The sequence below is a fragment of the Eschrichtius robustus genome, chromosome 12 (assembly GCF_028021215.1).
Source record: "Eschrichtius robustus isolate mEscRob2 chromosome 12, mEscRob2.pri, whole genome shotgun sequence".
NCBI lineage: Eukaryota > Metazoa > Chordata > Mammalia > Artiodactyla > Eschrichtiidae > Eschrichtius > Eschrichtius robustus.
Genome location: NC_090835.1, coordinates 4546057 through 4563920, shown reverse-complemented (window position 1 = coordinate 4563920; position 17864 = coordinate 4546057). Strand labels below are relative to the sequence as shown.

The 17864-nt window shown below is 60.2% G+C and overlaps 1 protein-coding gene across 2 annotated transcripts in view; it reads right to left on the bottom strand.

Annotated features, from left to right (window-relative positions):
- PLXND1 (plexin D1) overlaps positions 1-15501 on the bottom strand; it is a 52679-nt gene extending 37178 nt beyond the window's left edge. The window contains exon 1 of one of the 2 annotated variants that reach the window (XM_068557232.1): positions 14090-15501. In XM_068557232.1, coding sequence (XP_068413333.1) covers positions 14090-15406 — 1317 coding nt within the window. In that variant the 5' untranslated portion in view covers positions 15407-15501. The remainder of the gene's footprint in view (positions 1-14089) is intronic. The other variant, XM_068557231.1, reaches the window with a different exon arrangement.
- Positions 15502-17864: the final 2363 nt, after the last annotated feature.

Here is a 17864-nt window from a genome sequence, read left to right as displayed (position 1 = left end):
GATGGTTTACACGATACTGAGAATAAACCTTGAATCCTAAACCCTGCCTTCAGGCCCCTGGGATCTTCTGGGCCCATCCCATCCCATCCTTGCCCTCACTCCTCCACTCCAGCCACACCAGCCTCATTTCTGTCCCTCAAACAGTCCAAGCTGGGTCCTGCCACAGGGCCTTTGCCTGTGCCAGTCCCTCTGCCTGGAATGCCACTGCCCAGACTGTCTGATCACTGGCTCCTCATCTTTCAGCTTCAGACTACCCTGCCTGACCCATCCTCTGTGTTCACCTCTGTGCCCCAGTTGGGGGCCGGCCCTGGAAGGAGGCTGCTGGCCCATCTCCCCAGCGGCCTCTCCCAGCCCTGGTCTCACCCCCCGCAATCCTGCGGCTGCAGGGAAGAGATGAGATGGCGCCACCAGCGAGCAGGCAGGACAGCGGGCACCTGGGCCCAAGACCTGTCATGAGGACGCTTTTCCCAGGGGTTGTATAACTTTTCTTCACTGAAATCTGTGGATTACTGGCGCCATTTAATAATACGTTGTTCTAAAATTAAAATTGTAAACCCTCGCCCAGGGGACAGGCGCTTCCTCCCTGAGCTCTGGGAGGGGTGGGAAGGCAGGAAGGGGACACCTGGAGGGCCTGGGTGACAACTTTGGGGTTTTCTGCACTGGGCCCTGCGAAGGGGGGGTCCCCAGCCAGCCAGAATGGGGGGTCCTGGGAACAGCCAGACCAGGCGCCCAGATCAGGGTGATTTGTGGGCCGGGGGTGCAGAGAGGATGAGGCGGGAATGGCTGGGAATCTAGCTCTCGCCTGCCCGCCCTGACGCTCACAGCCATTAATTCTGCACTGGAGGAATTCTCTAAAAAGCCTTTCCTCTGACTTTTTTTTTCTTATTCTAAAAATAAAATTTAAAAAAATTTTTAAAGGAGAAGTAACCCGTTGGCTGCTTTGCATGATCTGTGCTCTGAGGGGGAAGAAGCTGGCTCCCCAGCCACCAGGGGAAATCACAAGGCTACAACTGACTCGAAAACGGAAGCCAGACACACGTCCACTGGGCAGGCGGGAAAGGCCTCCGCTGTTGGGGGATGTGGCCCGGGAAAGGGGGAAAGTGGGCTCGGGGGAACTGGCGACCGTCCCGGGTGTGCCCTCAGCCGAACCCGGTCTCCAGGGGCAGTCAGCTCCAAGGCCCAAAATACTGCTTGCCCTGACCGTGTGACACGGCCTGAAATCCCTCCATCAGCACCAGCCCGCCTTCCAGTCTCACTCAGCGTTGGTCTTTCAAAACACGAATTCCTCTGAGATCAGGGGGAGGGCTGGACTCTCACAGTGGCCTCCTCCAACCCACAAGGGCCACCTTCCCAAGCACAAGACTGGAGAGCCCCTCCCTGGCTTTTGGCCATCCTCAGGGTAAAGCCTGGCATTCAAGGCCTCTGTGATCTGGCTCCTGCCGGCTGCTCAGGACTGGAGTCTCACTTCTTCCTCTGCCCCGCCCTCAGCTCCGACCACATCAATCTCCGCAGTTTCTCAAACGTGGCCACACTTTCCTCCTGGGGCGCCTGAACCTTCATGATGTTGTTCCCTCAGTAGCCAATGCCCTTCTCATACCTCTGAGCCCTCCATTTCCCCTCCTCTTGACCCACGCTTTTCCCTTTGCCAGGCGTGCCCAGGCAGCAAGTTTTCAGCCAGCTTGCAAGATGCAATTGCAAAAAAACCTCTCCAGCCCTCTGTGACAGCACTGTGCTGGTCACCACCTTCGTTTCTCATGGTAGAATGGTAGCATATGCATGAGCTTTTCCAGGGTGGAGACTGTGCTCTGGGGTGAGTGTTTACTAAAGAAAGGAAACTAATTTTGACTAAAGTGTGAATGACTGTATTCAGCTTCTTCCTTTCCAAGCAGAAATAATGAGAGGGACTTCCCTGGTGGTGCAGTGATTAAGAATCTGCCTGCCAATGCAGGGGACACGGGTTCGAGCCCTGGTCCAGGAAGATCCCACATGCCTTGGAGCAACTAAGCCCATGCACCACAACTACTGAGCCCGCACGCCACAACTACTGAAGCCCACGCGCCTAGAGCCCATGCTCCGCAGCGAGAAGCCACCGCAATGAGAAGCCCGCAAACCACAATGAAGAGTGGCCCCCGCTGGCCGCAACTAGAGAAAGCCCACGCGCAGCAACAAAGACCCAATGCAGCCCAAAATAAATAAATAAATAAATTTATACACATAAAAAAGAAGAAACAATGAGAGCAACACTGCCATGCTGGGCGCTGGAGAACGGAAGGAAAAGTATGGGTCAATTGTATGTCAACTGTGCGTGTGACAACACGGGGGAGCCAAGTGTTCAGTGCCAGGCAGCACCTGGCTGCTACTTTTGGTTCCTCTAAGAACCTCAGTTGATCCTTCTCTAAAATGGGATGAGCAACAGGTGGCTGCTGGTCTCAGCTCTTTTCTAGGAGCAGGACACCTCCTCTCTCTCCGCTGGCTGCCTCCGGGGGCCAAAGCTCAGCTCTGCCCACTCTCCCACTGGAACTCCGACATACTGATTTCACTACCAACTGTAATTGTGTTGACTTTCTCTCCCCAGGAAGCCAGTTGGAGCAGGAGCTTCCAGAGCCTGGCGTCTCAGCCTCCCGCCTCCTGCCTGCAGACCCCACCAAACCTCAGCCCCACCGCAGGTGGCACTCCAAGCAGGATGAGGCGTCAGTGGCAGACTACAAGACCCAGCGGTTCCGCCCCAGGTGTAGACTACACCGGCTGTCGGGGTTTTGCGCTTGGGAAGTGAGGGCACTTTCCTGCCTCAAGTTTTTGGTTGTTACCGAACCCCGATCCCGGGAAAGTGAGATTTCACTGCCGAGGAGCTGAAAGCACACCAATCACTTTGGGGTATTAAGCAGCAGACTGCAGGGCGGCCTGCCGCTCACCACACGGGCTAGGGGCTGCACTGAGCCCCCTCCCACTCACCCTTCCACAGCAGCCAAAAAGAGCTCTTACAACCGCAAAGCACTAAATGCGACGTGGGATCCCGGAAAAGAAAAAGGACATTCGTGGAGGAAACTCTGGAGTTTAGTTGAGTGTAAGATACCAATGTTGGTTTCTTAGTTTTGACAAATATATGTCGCATCTGTCATAACGTGTGATCTGAGCAGTGGGGAAAACTGAGGGAAGGGAGGGAAGGGTATGCGGGAACTATCTGTGCTATCTTTGTAACTTTCTTGTAAATCTAAAGTTATTCCAAACTAAAAAGTTGTTTTAAAAAAAAAAAAAGAAAAAATGCAAAGTGGCTTGTGTCCCTCCCACAGCTCAACAGCCTTCAGTAGATCCCCAGTGCCCTCAGCATAAACCCAAAATTTGCTCCTGGGCCCTCAAGGCCCTGCTCGACCTGGCATGCCCCTCTGTGGCTTCCCCCAACCCCTGTCCTGGCCAGCTCCTTCTCCCTCAGCGTGGACAGGAGAGGAGGGGCCAGGACTGGAGAACGGGGAGCCAGCAGGGCAGTAATGGGGGTCTGACAGGCACAGCATCAAAAGCCAGGCCTAGAAACAGGGCACTAAACTCTGCTTCCTGCAGAGCCTGGGTGAGTAAGCCCTCCCCCCACCTTCTCCCGAAGCTCTGAGGTTAAAGGGGGAAGTGTTCTCCAGGTCTCCAAGGGCACAGGTCAGGCCCAGACTTGAAACCACACCTGCGACTCCCAAACCCAAACTCCACCCAACCACTTCAGCCCGTGCGCGCTCTCGAAACACGGCGGCTACTGGGCTACGGCTCCACTGAGCTGACCTCTCCGCTGAGGGTAAACCGAGGCATGAAAAGAGCCCTGGGCCTACCGCATGCCGGTCCTGGGAGGGGGCAGGACAGACTCAGCTCTGGGGGGCCTCTGGCAATGGCCCTCACACCAAGGAGGAAGCTGCCTGCCTGTTGCCAAGAAAGGAAATACCAGCACCTCCCAGTTGGTGATCAAGATGTTCACTTCCTGAAGGGGTGGAGGTGGGGGGCAGTGGGGGAGAGAATGGCCAGCCAGGCCAGAGAACAAGTCAGCAGGCCTGGCTCTGAGTGGGAGGGGAAAAGCAGTGCTTTGGGGAAACTGAGGCACAGAGAGGAGCAGAGGCTTCCTCAGGACACACAGTGCAGTAATTCTCTTCCTGGTCCCAGGCTGCCTGAATCAGGCAGGAAAAACCAACAAATGGCCATGGGCAGAACAGCTTGCGTGCACCCTTCCACAGCTTCAGAGGGGCCTGCCTTGGCTTCCCTGACCCTCTCTCTGGAGGAGGTGGATCGCCCAGCCCAAGCACTGAGGCCGTCCAGGCCAGCTGGGCACCACCTGGAAGGGCCGTGTGGACCAGCCAGCCAGGCCGCCCTGAGCACGATGTGTCCACCCACCCACAACTGGCACTCCCGACCCTGCCGCCAAACAGAACACAGCCTGGAGGGACAGCCCCAGGCTGAGGTCAGAGGCCGGGCTAGACTGAAGACCTGCTGCATGCAGGCATGGAGCACACACTCTCGTTGGGTTCCCATTTAACAGACAGAGAAACCGAGTCTCCTGATGTGCCAAGTCTTATAGCTCTTAACTCACTGTGGGCTGCCCCATCCTCACTGAGCCTCAGTATTCTCACCTATAAAATGGGGGCAATAACTGCACCCACTACAGAGGCTCAGCTCACGGCAGCCCTCAGTACTGAGCACCACAGGTGCTCAATACACATTCCCAATGATCTCTGCAGGCCACTGGGCAGAGGCTCGGGGACGCCCGAGGACAGGAGGGCCCCTGGGACCAGCCGCTCCACCACTCCCCGAACTCAAGCATCTGAGGCTGCATCAGCAGCGCTGCCTTCGCCCGGGGTTGGGGTGCCTCTGCTCGGGGCCTGCCTGGGAACTGCTGCCGCAGCCGCTGACTCAAGCAGCCCTTGTTTTGTTAGCTGGACACGGCCCCCCAGACACTCAGCTCCCCCTTCTCGAAGCTGTTTCTCATTCTGGCCCAGCCTGGCCCCGTTTCCAGCCCTCCCCCCGGGTCCCAGAGGAGCACAGTGTGGGATGGGCAGCCAGGACTCTTCCCTGGCCGGGGCGGCGCGGGTGGCGGGGGGGGGGGTGGGGTGGGGGTCATTCCTTCCCGCCAGCTCCAGCGGGGGAGGGGCGGCAGGCGGAACGCAGCAGCTCCAGCCCCTCCTCACCCTGGAACAGTTTCGGTCCCAGCTTCTTCCCCTGAAGGGACGCAGGCCGGGAGAAGCTGAGAGTGCAGCTGGCTCTCCTGGGGACACCAGGCCTTCCTCCTCCTGGGGCTGAGGGGCCCTGGAGACTGAATTCACACCCTCCTCCCGATCCCCTGGGGGTGCTGGCCTCGGTCCCAGAGTCATCTGACAACGGCTTGTGACCGACCGCAGCTGAGGGGCTCCCAAGCAAACATCTCTGGGCCGGGTCCCATGTGCTGGAGACATGGAGGTGACATGGGGCCCTCTCTCTAGCTATCAATGTCCCAGTTCAGAGACCACCCCCACGTGGGGAAGGGACAGCTTTATAATAGTAGCAACACATTGGAATCAGTAACACAACAATAATAAGCAGCAGTGGTTTACTTTGTGCAGAGACCTCTGCCTGTATAACCTCACTGAACCCTCACCAGATCCTCATAAGTTGCTGCTACTCTATGGTAAAGGAAACTAAGCCACAGAGAGGTAAAGTGACTTGCCCAGGGTCACACAGCCAGACTAGCCAGAGGTGAGCCTCAAACCTAGGCTGGCTGGCTCCAGTACCCTCGTCCTAATCCACAGTCTCTCCGCCCCCTGCTCTGTCGGGTGCAGCCAACAACTGCTGGGAGTTTGGCCATGTGGAGCTGGAAAGGCCCTGGGTTGCAAGCTGGGGATACTGGGGCCCATCAAGGAGCTAGCCACTTCCAGAGGGTTCAATCACCTCCAACACAGACGGTGGACGAGCTCTGAGAGGGGGATGGGGGGGGGTGGAGGTGACCGCCGATCGCTGTTTAGCTCCTTTCCTGGGCCTGGCCTCCACTTCAAGCCCTCTGCCCACGGCCCCCCCCATTATTTACCGATCAGAACAGAAAGCGCACCGTGATTAACGCCCCACTGGGGCCTCGCTGGGCCTCGTAATGGAGCTGTGAGCTTCCTCCCTCCTCCAGCGCGTGATTTGTCGTGTTCCAGGGTGAAGGACGGTGGACTGGGTGGGGCGAGCCTCACTGGCCCGGCCGATCTCGGTGGCATCGGCATCGAGATCAGCGGCAGCGGGAGAGTGGGCGGGGCAGCGGGGCCCTTCCAGGCAGCCTGCTGGGTTCGGCCCTGGCTCAACACAGGCTTTGGAAAGAAGGAAAACAGGCGAGCTCTGGGGGGAGCCGGGATCCAAATCCACGTGGCTGGCGCCAGGAGACTTTCAGGGCCTGTCCCCACTTGGGGACCAGCTGGTTTCCATGGCAATCCCCACACCGTTGGCAGAGCTGGAGGGCCCCTTGGGAGTCACCTGGTCCAGCCCCAGTGGGGGCTCCAGGAGAGAGCGTCCTGCTCCCGCCAGCACCTGGCAGGACGAATGTGGGCCAGCAGCCACGGGGTCTCCTCTAGAACCAGATCAACTGTGTCTCACTCTTCCCCCAGGCCTTTACTGGTTCCCTGCAGCCCACAGGACAGTGTCCAAATCCTCGGCCTGCACCCCAGACCTCACATGCTCTCAGCTTCATCTCTGCCTGCTACCCAAACCATGTTCTACCACGTCTCTGAGCCTTCGCCTCTGCCTGGACGGCCTCCCCAAGCCCCATCTGTCAAAGTCCTGCTCCAACACCCCCCTCCTCCAGGACGCCTTCCCTGAGTCCCTCAGACTCAGCTCTGCTTTGGCGTATCTTCTGTCCTGAACTCCTCCCCGACTGTCTTGGGGCTCCTGGAGGATAGGGGCAGGGTCCGATTCATGCCTTTTAACGGGCTGCCATGTAACAGAGCTGAGCCCCTCCCTGCCACACTCCAGGGAACCCTCCACCAGGAGCACAGACAGGCAGGAGATGGTGCCCAGGAGGTCTGGGCTCTGGTGGGCAAAGGTGGAGACAGCTGCAGTTGTGGGGAACAGGAGCCCTGCACCCGGGGAACCTGGCCCCAGCCTGGAACCACACTGGGCACGGGGCTCGGCAGCTCTGCTGGCCTCACTGGTAAGTTCTCATTACTCCCCACTGCAGCCCCAGCAGGGGAAGAACATCCCTGGGTCTCAATTTCTTCAACTTTAAAACGGACCCATTCACCCCATCACTGTGACCTTGAGGGCCTCTTTGGCTCACATCCCTTAGGTCAGCGTTTTCAGAGGAACCAGGGAGTAAAGGTGATCAGCACAGGCTCTGACACCAGACACCTGTTCCACCTTTTACCCGCCGTGTGACCTCAGGCAAGTCACTTATCTTCTGTGGGCCTCTGTTTCCCCTTCCTGTAGACTTAGCATAACACTCACCCCATTCCATTGCTGGCAGGATTAAAAGATACGCATTATACGTCAAGTGCTTTTGCAAACTGCCTGACACAGAATAAGTTCCCAAGACACAACAATAATAATAATAATGATGCCAATGCGAGCAGTTCTGGTGGCAGAGTGAGGGCTTTCTTGCCACCCCACAGCCCAACTCAGACTGGGAAACTGAGGCCCAGAAATGGGAAGGGATCCCTCAGGCCCATGGGCTCAGGCCCTCATGCTCCTCTTCCATACACACTGTGTCTGTTCTCCACCCTCCAGCAACCAGAACCCGGAAGCCGGCCTGTTTCCTTAATCTCCATGAAAACTGGCAGCCGTGGCAGTGAGTAAATGAGACTCCTGTAGAGGGTGTTTCTGCAGGGGCTGAGCCAACTCACCCACGGCCTCCGCTGAACTCCAGGGGTCCCGGTTCTTGTCTATGCTGAGCCCACTTTACAGATGGGGAAGTGGAGGCCCCGAGAAGGTAAGTGACTTGCTGGAGGCCCCAGGGAGGAGGTGTGGAGCCAGGATTTGAATCCAGGGAGTTGGTGCCAGGGTCCAGCACTGACCCGTCCACCACTCTGGGCGTGTGTGGGTGTGGCAGGCTTGACGGTGGGCATGGCCAGGGCCATGACGGCTCCTCCACCCTCCTAGCAAACGCTGGACAGTGAGGGGCTGCCCTGGAGGGGAGGCAGCGGCCTGCCCAGCCCCAGTACACAGCATGGTCCAGGGCTGGGGTCAGGGTTGAAAGGGATTTGTCAAGTCATTCAAACTGACCACATCTCTCATTCACGCACCCAAAGGGCCAGGGGGTCACAATCACATTTTCAGAGATGAATGTCACTAAGTGACTCCCTGCCTCCCTGACTTCCTCAGGAGGCCCCCTCAGCCCCAGCCCCCACTTGTGGCAGGGCCTCTGCAGATACCCTAGCCAGCCGCAGCCGGCTCAGGAACTGAGTCACTGCAGCGGCAGCTCCCGGCTTCCATCCCGGCTTCCATCCGGGGCCTGCTGGGAGGTGCTGCCCCAGAGGGGGTTTTCTACAAAGGGCTCCACCCAAATCTCTGCGGGGTTGGGGGGTAACTGCAAAACCCCCAGCTGAGAGCCCACAGCTGACACCAGCGGTCACCCACGGCAGACTCCAGAGCCAGACAGCCAGTCTGCAGGTCCCTACGCCACTAGCCAGCTGCGTGGGACCCTGGGCCTCAGTTTCCCCATCTGTAAAACTGGGGATAACAGCACTTCCTGCCTCACGGGGTGGGGGTGGGGTGCTGTGAGAGCAAACACACTGGCGAAGGTGAAGGGCCCGATGCAGCGTCCCTGCTCAGAACTGGGAGGGTGGCCGTGGTCATTTTTCAGCCCCAGAGAGCTGACAGGGCACCCAGCATCTGCACACCCCTCAGGCCTACCAGATGCGCAGCGTCTCACCATTAACAGAAGCGGCGCCCGGCGGCGCCCGGCGGCTCTCTCCGCAGCCTGTGCCTCCCGGCCGCTGAGCTCGGGCTGGGAGGCACCCGACACACCCGCGCCTCACCCCTCTGTCTCGCCCACCCCTGCTCACTTCAGGGCCTGCTTTGGTCCCATCTCCTCCCTCCTCTGAGCGCTCCCTGCCCCACCGGCTGTTCCACACACTGAGCACACTTTTCTCAGATGTATTTCTCTTCTCCTGGTACTCATACCTCCACCTGCCATTTCCTGGGCACTTCGTGGGAGACTTCAGTTCAGAAGGAGACACTGTCCCATTTTACAGTGAGAAAGCATGAGGCCCAGAGAAGGTAAGTGACTCACCCTGGGTCACACAGCTTACGGGCAGGAGAACAGGACTCACCATCAGCTCTACCCTCACGTACCTGGCAGTCGAGACTGATGACACTCCCAGGGCAGGGAGGTATGTTAACCGTCTCCTGGCCCAAGATGTGTCTGTCTCTCTAGGCTAGAAGGTCATCCCAGCCAACCCCGCCAGAGCCCCCTCTCCTAAGTGCCCCCAAGTGTCTCTGCTTTTACCCTCGGCCGCAGGGAGCTCATTCCCAGCCCCCAGGCCAACTCCAAATGGAAAGCCCATCTTGGAAGCTTATCTCCCTCCACCTCCACCCAGCATTTCAGCCCCTAAATTGGTTCAGAAAATGCCTTCTTGACGACGGGCACCCACCCACTGCATGCCAGTTTAAAACCGCCTGAGGATTTTTTTTTCCACCTTTACTATAAAAAGACACCTTGAAAATGCAACATTGACATTTCCCTGTCGGTTTTCTTTTTTATTTTAAAATACAAATATTATGGCCATTCATCGGTTAAAGGAAAGATTCAGGGAAAGGAGTCGGACTCAGTCTGCCCTCGCCTTGCTGGGTGGCCCTGTGCCTCAGTTTCCCCACCGAGAGCACAGGCAACTTCCCAACTCACTTTCACCACATACGTGAATTGAGAAAAGGGATCCAAGCTACATGCGACGGAGGCTAATTTTCTCACTTTCTCTCTCAGAATAGTCCAAAGGCCCCAGATATGCCCAAAGCAATCAGGGACAAAGTTGGGGCCCAAGGCTGGGAGGACAAGGTTCCCTGCCTCTTCACTGCCTTAAAGGTGGTGAGCGGGGGGCAAAGCCTCCCAGGCGAGGAGATGGAATGTCCGAGACCACCCCAACCGTGGCTCTGGAGCTTCAGGCCTGAGGCCCCAAGGGCAACAGCACGAGGCTGGGTGCCCAGAGGCCCGGCTGAGCCACCCTGCTTGGGGGGCAGACATCCCTGGAGAAAAGATGGAAGGGCAGGGTCCTGTCCCCCGTTGTCCAGCCCCACTGAGACCACCTGGTGCTGGAGCAGTCAGGCCAGACGGGGCTGGGAGGAAGAGGGACTCCAGGCCCCTGGTACTCACCCCCGCCCCCCTACCAAACCCACCGTCTCCCCCAGAGGCACCCCTGTCACATCCCCGACTTCCATCCCAATGCCGGGCTGGACTGGGCAACTCCCTTCTCCTCCATCCTGTCCGTCCCCACCTCTGGGGCTACATCCAGGCACCTGAATCCGTCCTGAACCCCCCCTTCTTCTCTCTGTGCCCTCAGACCAGGCCTGTCACATCCCCCTAGAACAACACCTGGCCGGCCACCCCTACCTCTGCGCCCAGTGCCCACCACACAGTAGGTGCTCAAGAAATATTTGCAAATGAAGGAGTGAATCACTTGCCTGGAAGATGGCACCAGCCTCCTTCCTACTCTCCCTGCTTCTCCTCTCTCCTTCTCACCAACCACCTAACGACTTTCTAAACTAGCTCCGTTAAAAACCATCACAGTAACTGCAAACACGTGTGCCAGGCACTCTGCTAAGTGCTTCACCTGTAGCATCTCATTTAATCCCCACAGCGGTCCTGCGAGGTCGGTATTTTTATTATCATTCCTGTTCTACAGAGGAGGAAACTGAGGTGCTCGTTCAGATCAGATGCTCTGGCTAAAACCCTTCATGGTTCCCCACGTCCCCAGGACACAGTCACGCCTATCCGCACCCACGTGGCAGGCCTGCCCGCCTTTCCCAGCCCTGCTCATACTTCCTGTTTCCCCTCCCCGGCCACAATGACCACCTCTCACTGCTCCAGTCCGTCTTGCTGTTTCCTACCTCCAGGCCTCTGACAGGCTGTTCCTTCTGCCTGGACCCCTTCCTCTTCTCCTGCCAGCTTCATGTGACTAACTCCTGCTCACCCACCCACCTGCGCTCTGACACCACTCCCCCCAGAGGCCTTGATGCCCCTCTCCGGGCTCCGTCTGCCCGGATGGGATCACAGCACCCAGCCCTCTGGGCTGGAAGGGCCTGGCCACACGTCTGCCAGCACGGTCCACGAGAGCAGACAGTAAGGGAATCACCACTGGTCCCCAGCACACAGCAACACAGTAGCGACTTAGGAAATGTTTACTGAGGCTGCCATCGGGCGCTAGAGGTGGTCTTCACTGTTGCAGAACAAGCCAAAATAGGCCCCTGGTTGCTGTCGAGGACCAAGCCCAGGCCTGTGCTAATCACGCCCCCCCGGGGTGATAATAACAAGAACAGCAGACATCTACTAGGTGCTTGCTACGTGCCGGGTACAAAGTGCTTTACGTTAATTCATTCATTTGGTCCTCAGCGATCCTTAGAGATTTACTGTCCCCACTTTACAGATGAGGAAACGGAGGCTCAGAAAGGTTAAGTCACTTGTCAAGGTCACACAGCTGGGAAGTGACAGAGTAGAATTTAACCCCGGGTGCGAGGTCCAAGTTCTTAGACTGTAACTGGGGAGCTGGCAACAGCCAGGAGCACTCTCCCATCCCCACCTGAGGCTACAGGCCCAGACCCTGGGGCCTGTGCCCACAGCTGGGCATGGGGAAGGGGAGAGGGGTGTGGAGGACACAGGGAGAGTGGCCAAGGAGGGCCAGGAATCCACCCCACCTTGGGGTGGGGAGGAGGCCCTTGAGCACTCTGTCCCTGGGGCTGTGTCCCTGGAGAGGCCCTGCCCCCGAAGAAAAGGGAAGCCCCAGCTCCCTTCAGCAGTGAGTCACTGCACCAGGCCAGGCTGGGGACGGGGGACCGTGGGAACCAGGACGGTTCCTGCCAGAGGGGGAGGGGGAGAGGGAGACTGTGGCGGCCTGAGGAATCCCACGGATTGCCTCACACTGAGGGCCTAGATGGACACACGAGCCTGGAAAGGCCCGAAGAAGGCCCTTCCGACAGGGTCTTCCCTCTGTAGAGCAGCGACTGATTCCCCATTCACCTCCTCAGGCTCTGAGACCCCCCGGACACAAAGCTTGTGCCCTCCAACACAGCCCACTGGGGCATGTGGCTCTGGGGAGGGGAAGAGTGCATGTCCCAACCGCAGCGCTGGGTGGCCACCCTGACCAAGCTGGCCCCTGCTGGTAGCAGACCCGCTCCCGGGCCAGTCTGCCCTGCTCACCCACCATGACCTTTACTTTCAGGGCAGCCAGCCAGCCGGGTGGTAGGCAGTGTGGGGACCAGCTGCAGGCGAAGGAATCTGCGTTTTCTCAAAGCCCCAGTGTTGGGCACACCCACAGGGGAATAATTAATCTCACGAGCTTCTTGCCAGGGCCTGAGGATCACAGAGGAGGGATGGGGCAGAGCCACAGGGAGCCTGGCCCCAAGGAGAGCTCTGTAATCACCAGGAGAAGGCTAAGTTCTGCATTTTGAGAAGCTGAGGCTTCCTAAGGGAGTGGCCAAGTCTCCCCTGACTCATCTCGGGATGGAGAGTGCAGAAAAGGCACAGGGGTCCACCTCCCAGGGCGCTCTAAAGAAGTGACCCCTTGCTGATGCGCTTCCTTGAGTGGAACCACACACAGAACCCTCCTGCACCCCTGTGTCACGTCCACCCAAGACCAACACACACATCGATCTCCCCCAACCTGGCCTCCTCGCTCCTGCCCTGCCCAGCCCCAGACACCTGGGCCCCATTCCCCCACCCCAGCTGCTGTGGCCCTATACCTGGCCCTCCTCGTTCCCTCCAGATCCCCACGGCCCACTCAAGCGCTACATGCAGTCCTGCTCACCTCCCTCCACTCTCCTGGAGCCGGCACCTCCCCACCCCAGTCGCCGGGACTCCTCCAACACACACACTCTGAGTTCCACATCTGTAAGGCGGCAAAGGCTCTGCAGCACTATGAGCACAGATGCTGAGACCAGACAGCCTGGATTCAAATCCTGCCTCTGCTAGTTCTGTGTGACCTTGAGCAAGTTACTGAATCTCTCTGTGCCTCAGTTTCTTCATCTGTAAAATGGGGATGAGAACAGAGCCTAGCTGAGAGGACTGCTATTAAAACCTAGAGTTATGCCATGTGAGGCGCTTAGTAGGCATTCCACAAGTGTTACTGCCTTCCTCATAGCCCCCAGGCCTGGTGCATGCTACATGCTCAGTAAATGTGTGTTGGATGAGTGAATAAAAAGTTGGCCTCAGGAACACACCCATTTGCCAACCAGCGGCCTCCCCAGAGTGCCTACTGGTTTCCAAACACCTGCGTCCCCTGCCGCACACATCCCACTGCGCACCCAGGCCTGCCCTGTTGCACCAGTGTGTCCCTGCCACACGCACCTGCCTGCCCTCACACCTGTGTGACCCAGCTCAGTGACACACAAGTCTGGTGCATACACCTTGCTTCCCCTCACCCCCCATCTGCAGGGCCCTGATGCACGCCTGCATGCCTCCCTGCACACCTGCCACACTCGTGCACACACCTGCCAACTCCCAAAGGCAGCCCTCACGGGCTCACCAGAACATACCTTTGGTCAGACGCTGCACTCACTTGCTGTGCACACAGCCCACTGCTGCGACCCTCACTTGCACAGCCAGGATGTATATGCACCTTCGGCTCTCTTCAGCGCACACCTGGGGGTACCCATCCACAACCCGACCGCCCCGCACACCTACATATGTGCACCTGTAACCCAGCACTCATTTGAGTGCCCAACGCGCACACCTAGGCCATATTCACGGCAGTGGCCCCCACCTCTGCTGACACCTGTATCCTTGCGACTACATCTGGGTCCCCGCAAATGCACCTGTGGCTCAGAGTATACACTTGAGTCTCCATACACGCACATCTAGGTAACGGCACACTCACACGTGTGACCCGCTCAGCGCACAACCTGCCCAGTTACCCGCACGCTCTCTCTCCAGCCCCCTGGGCTGGTCCCCAGCGCCCCCGCTGCCTGGGCATACCTGGATGTTGCGTTTCCGCTCGCAGGCCGGCCCGGTGCCCTGCACCACGCTGTCGAGCACGGCCACCACGTCGGGTGCGGGCTCCACGAAGCAGGCGGTGCGCGCCGCGCGGATCGCGGCTTGCACGTCGGCGAAGCGGAAGGCACAGAGCGCGGCCGGAGCCGTGCGGGACGCCGGGGCCCCCTGAGGCCGCTCGAAGACGGCAAAGAGCAGCTCGCGCGCGGGGAAGACGGACACCAGGCGGCTGTAGAGGTCGCCGCGGCCCGCGCCGCCCGCGCACTGCAAGCCCAGCTGGATGTAGGACTCAGTGAGCTTCTTGGCGTCGCCGCCGGCGCCGCGGGGCAGGCAGATGCGCGCCAGCAGGCTCCGCGCCTGGCTCTCCTTGTCGCCCGCGCGTGCCTCGCTGTTGAGCGCCAGGTACGCATAGGTCTGGGCGCCCGGCTGCGGGTCGGGAGGGTGCAGGAAGGCGCGAACGAAGCCCAGCTTGTGCTGCTCCTTGGCGCCCTGCTTGATCTTGAGAATGTTGTCGTCGGAGGGGTTGAGGTCGAAGGTGAAGAGCTTGGCCAGGTCGCCGCGCGCATCCAGGGAGCGGATGGCGATCTCGGGCGTGTTCTCGAAGCGGTGGTCCTCCAGGCTGCGGTTGCGCGGGAAGAAGGCGCTGCCGTAGCCCGTGTACGTGGCGCCCACGAGCAGGCGGCTGCCCCCGGTGCCGGCGGCCGGCGGCAGGACCAGTCCCACGGTGGACGCGTTCGGGTGGTTGGCCGCCACGTTCAGCATGCTGGGGAACACCGTGACGGGCTCGGCGGGCGGCGCGGCGGGCGGGAAGTGCACGGCCACCGCCGAGATGTTGCCCCGCCGCCGCAGCTGGCAGAAGCCCTGGTAGATGGAACCGCACACGACCACCAGGCCCTGCCCGGGGTCCAGTTGCAGGATCTTGTTGTAGTTGTCGGTGAGGCGCCGCGGGTGCTCGCACGAGGCCTGCGGCAGCTGCGGGGCGTGACACAGCGGGCTGTCGGCCACCGGGCCCACGGCCGCCTCGGCCTCCAGGCTCAGGTTAGCGCCCGACAGCTGGTAGAGGCGGTTGACGGCCGCCAGGTACACCGTCCCCGCCGCGCCGTCCAGGGCAAAGTTGTTGGTGGGCGTGGGCGAGGGGAACCGGCGCTGGATCTCCAGGGCGCCTATCCGCGCCGCCCCCAGGAGCAGCAGCAGCAACAGTGGAGGGCACGGCGGGGCCCAGAATGGCGGGCGCGGCGGCAGGGGGCTGGCCGCGGCGGCCCGGGCGCTAAGGGGTGCGCCGCCCGCGCCGCGACGAGCCATCCGGGCGTGCGCGGGCTGCGCGGCACGGCGAGTGCATGGGGCGCGGCGCGGCCGGGAGCCGGGAGCCCGGAGGCGGCAGGAGGCGGGGGGCGGGCCCGGGCCGCGAGGCGCTTCCTGCCCGCGCCAGCCGCCCCCGGCCCCGGCGCCCCGGCCCGGCTCAGCGGCTCCGCGCAACCCAGGGGCGGGGCGGGGGCGGCTCCGCTGCGGACACGCCCTCGCGCCCCGCCCCCCGCCGCGCCCTGCCCGCCTCCGGGGCCCCCGCCCGCCCGGGGCCCACCTCCCCACGCGCCCCGGGCCCCCGCCCCCGCTGCCCGCCGGCCCCGCCCTCCGGCCGCCGGGCCCTCGCTCAGCTGTTGTTGGGTCTGGCCGCACCGCGCCCTCCAGGACCCTCCCGTGCGGCACCCGCGGCCCGAGGCTCCTTTCCCGGAGCTGCCTCCGGCTCCGTCGCTGGTTGCTTTAGTTCCTTCTCCCTCTTGGCCCCTTGGCCTGTCTCTCGAGCTTGTTTTATTTTTTCCTTTTCTGTCTCTCCCTCCTTCTCGGTAAGTGTCTCTCAGTGTCTCCTTGTCTCTGTGTGTCCCGCCCCCCACCCCAACTCCGTGCGTGCTGTCTCGCCTTTTCTCAGTCTGATTCTCTTTCGCTCTCCCGTCTGTTACCCCGCCCCTCCCCTTTCTCCCCTGTATTCTCTCTCCCCCTTCTCTCCTGTGTTTCTGCCCTTGGCTCTCTCTCCCTCTCTCCTGGTTCCCTCCGCGCCCGCCCCCTCGGACCCTCTGTCTCTCTCGATCCCTCTACCCCCTCCCTCCTCCACCTCTGTCCACCTTCCTCTCCCCCTGCCCTCCCTGTCTCTCTCCACCTCACACCCCACTCCCTGTCGCAGGACACTGTCCAGACCTTAGATCCCAAACCATGGACACCCCCAGGGTCAGCTGGGCAGGGAGCCCTGCCCCCTCAGGTTCCAAGATCCCCAGCCCGGAAAGGGGTCTGACAAGTGGCAGGGACCAGAGATCAAGGGTCAGACATATAAATCAGGGAAAAGTGAAGAGGAGTTTTCAGGTCTGTGCCAAGCCCCGGGGTACCCAGAGTGGAGCCTTGATCCTGGGGGACGATGGCCCCAGGAGGCCCACAGTTACCTCCTGTGGAGACCCAGCTGCCCTTCCACCCACTTTATTCGGGACTCTGAAAGGACCTAAAATCCTCCCAGATTTATTGAAGACCAGCCACAGGTGAGCTGGCACTGGGCCTGCTTCTCCCTTCACCTGGGAGGAGCAGGTGGGCACTGGGGGCTGGGGCAGGCAGTGATGCTTACAGGGTCACAGAGCTTACGTGAGGGCGCTCAAGCAGGGCTCGCTGCCTATCAGGCACTATGCCAAGCCCTTCATGTGTTTTGACTCACTTCGCCCTCACAGCCACCTTCTGAGGCTGGTACGATTACTGTCCCACCTTACAGATTCATAGCCTGAGGCCCGAGAGGTGAATGGACTGGCCCAAGACGAACAGCTCATAAGGAGGAGAACTACAATGTTTGGAAGCCCCAGTCTGCTGGCTCTGAACCCCACCCCAACTCTCCCCCAGCCCAGGCCTCTCAGAATGGGGGGCTCCCACATGGTGCCGTGGTCCTGGCTCTGCGGGTGGCGTGGCCTCCCTCACCTGTTCCCACCTGGTCAGGAAGGAAGAACAGGGGTTTCTCTGTGCCCCATGGGGGAGGTAGGAAAGGCCAAGCCAACAGCAGTCCCGCACGCCCCCAACACTGCGCCTTCCTGCCATCAGCACGTGCTCATCACGCCTGCCTTTTTCCACCCCCTCTGTCAGTCTGACCACTGCTTTGACAGCCACGAGTATTCAACACAGGAAATCAAAGGTTCTGTTTTCGGGGCCCCATCCCCCACCCCTGGGGCTCAAGGCCACTCAGGGGGCAGCTTGATAGGACCGATGTCCCCACCTCCATCTCGGGGTGGGGAGGACTTATCTTGTGCCACCTGTGGAAGCAGCCTGGGAGCCCTGCCTGGGTGCACCTCGCCCCACCCCTCCCCGATCATCCCTCTGTCTCCCTCCCTCCCCATCTTATCTTTCTCAGCCTTCGCCACCCCATCTCTGGTTTTGTCTGTCTTCTTGCTCCTCCCGTTTCTGTCTCTCTCTCTCTCTCTCTCTCTCTCCCAGTCTCTCCCCCCACCCTTCCACTGTCTGTCTCTTTGTGTGTGTATCTCTTTCTCTCTCTGTGTCTCTGCCTCTCTCTGTCTCCCTCCCTATCTCCCACCCCTCGCTCCCCCTCTCGCCCCTCCTAGCTTCCTTCCTGTCTCTGGGCTCATCTTGCCGCATCCTGCAGCTCCCCCCACTGAGCCTTGAGGATAATGCTCTGTGTGGTCGCAACTCAGTCTGGTGCAGAGTGGATGCTTCCGGGCACTTTGGACACAAACTACCTGCCAAGCTGAGTGCTGGGTCTCAGGAGCCGCCTGGAGCTGGG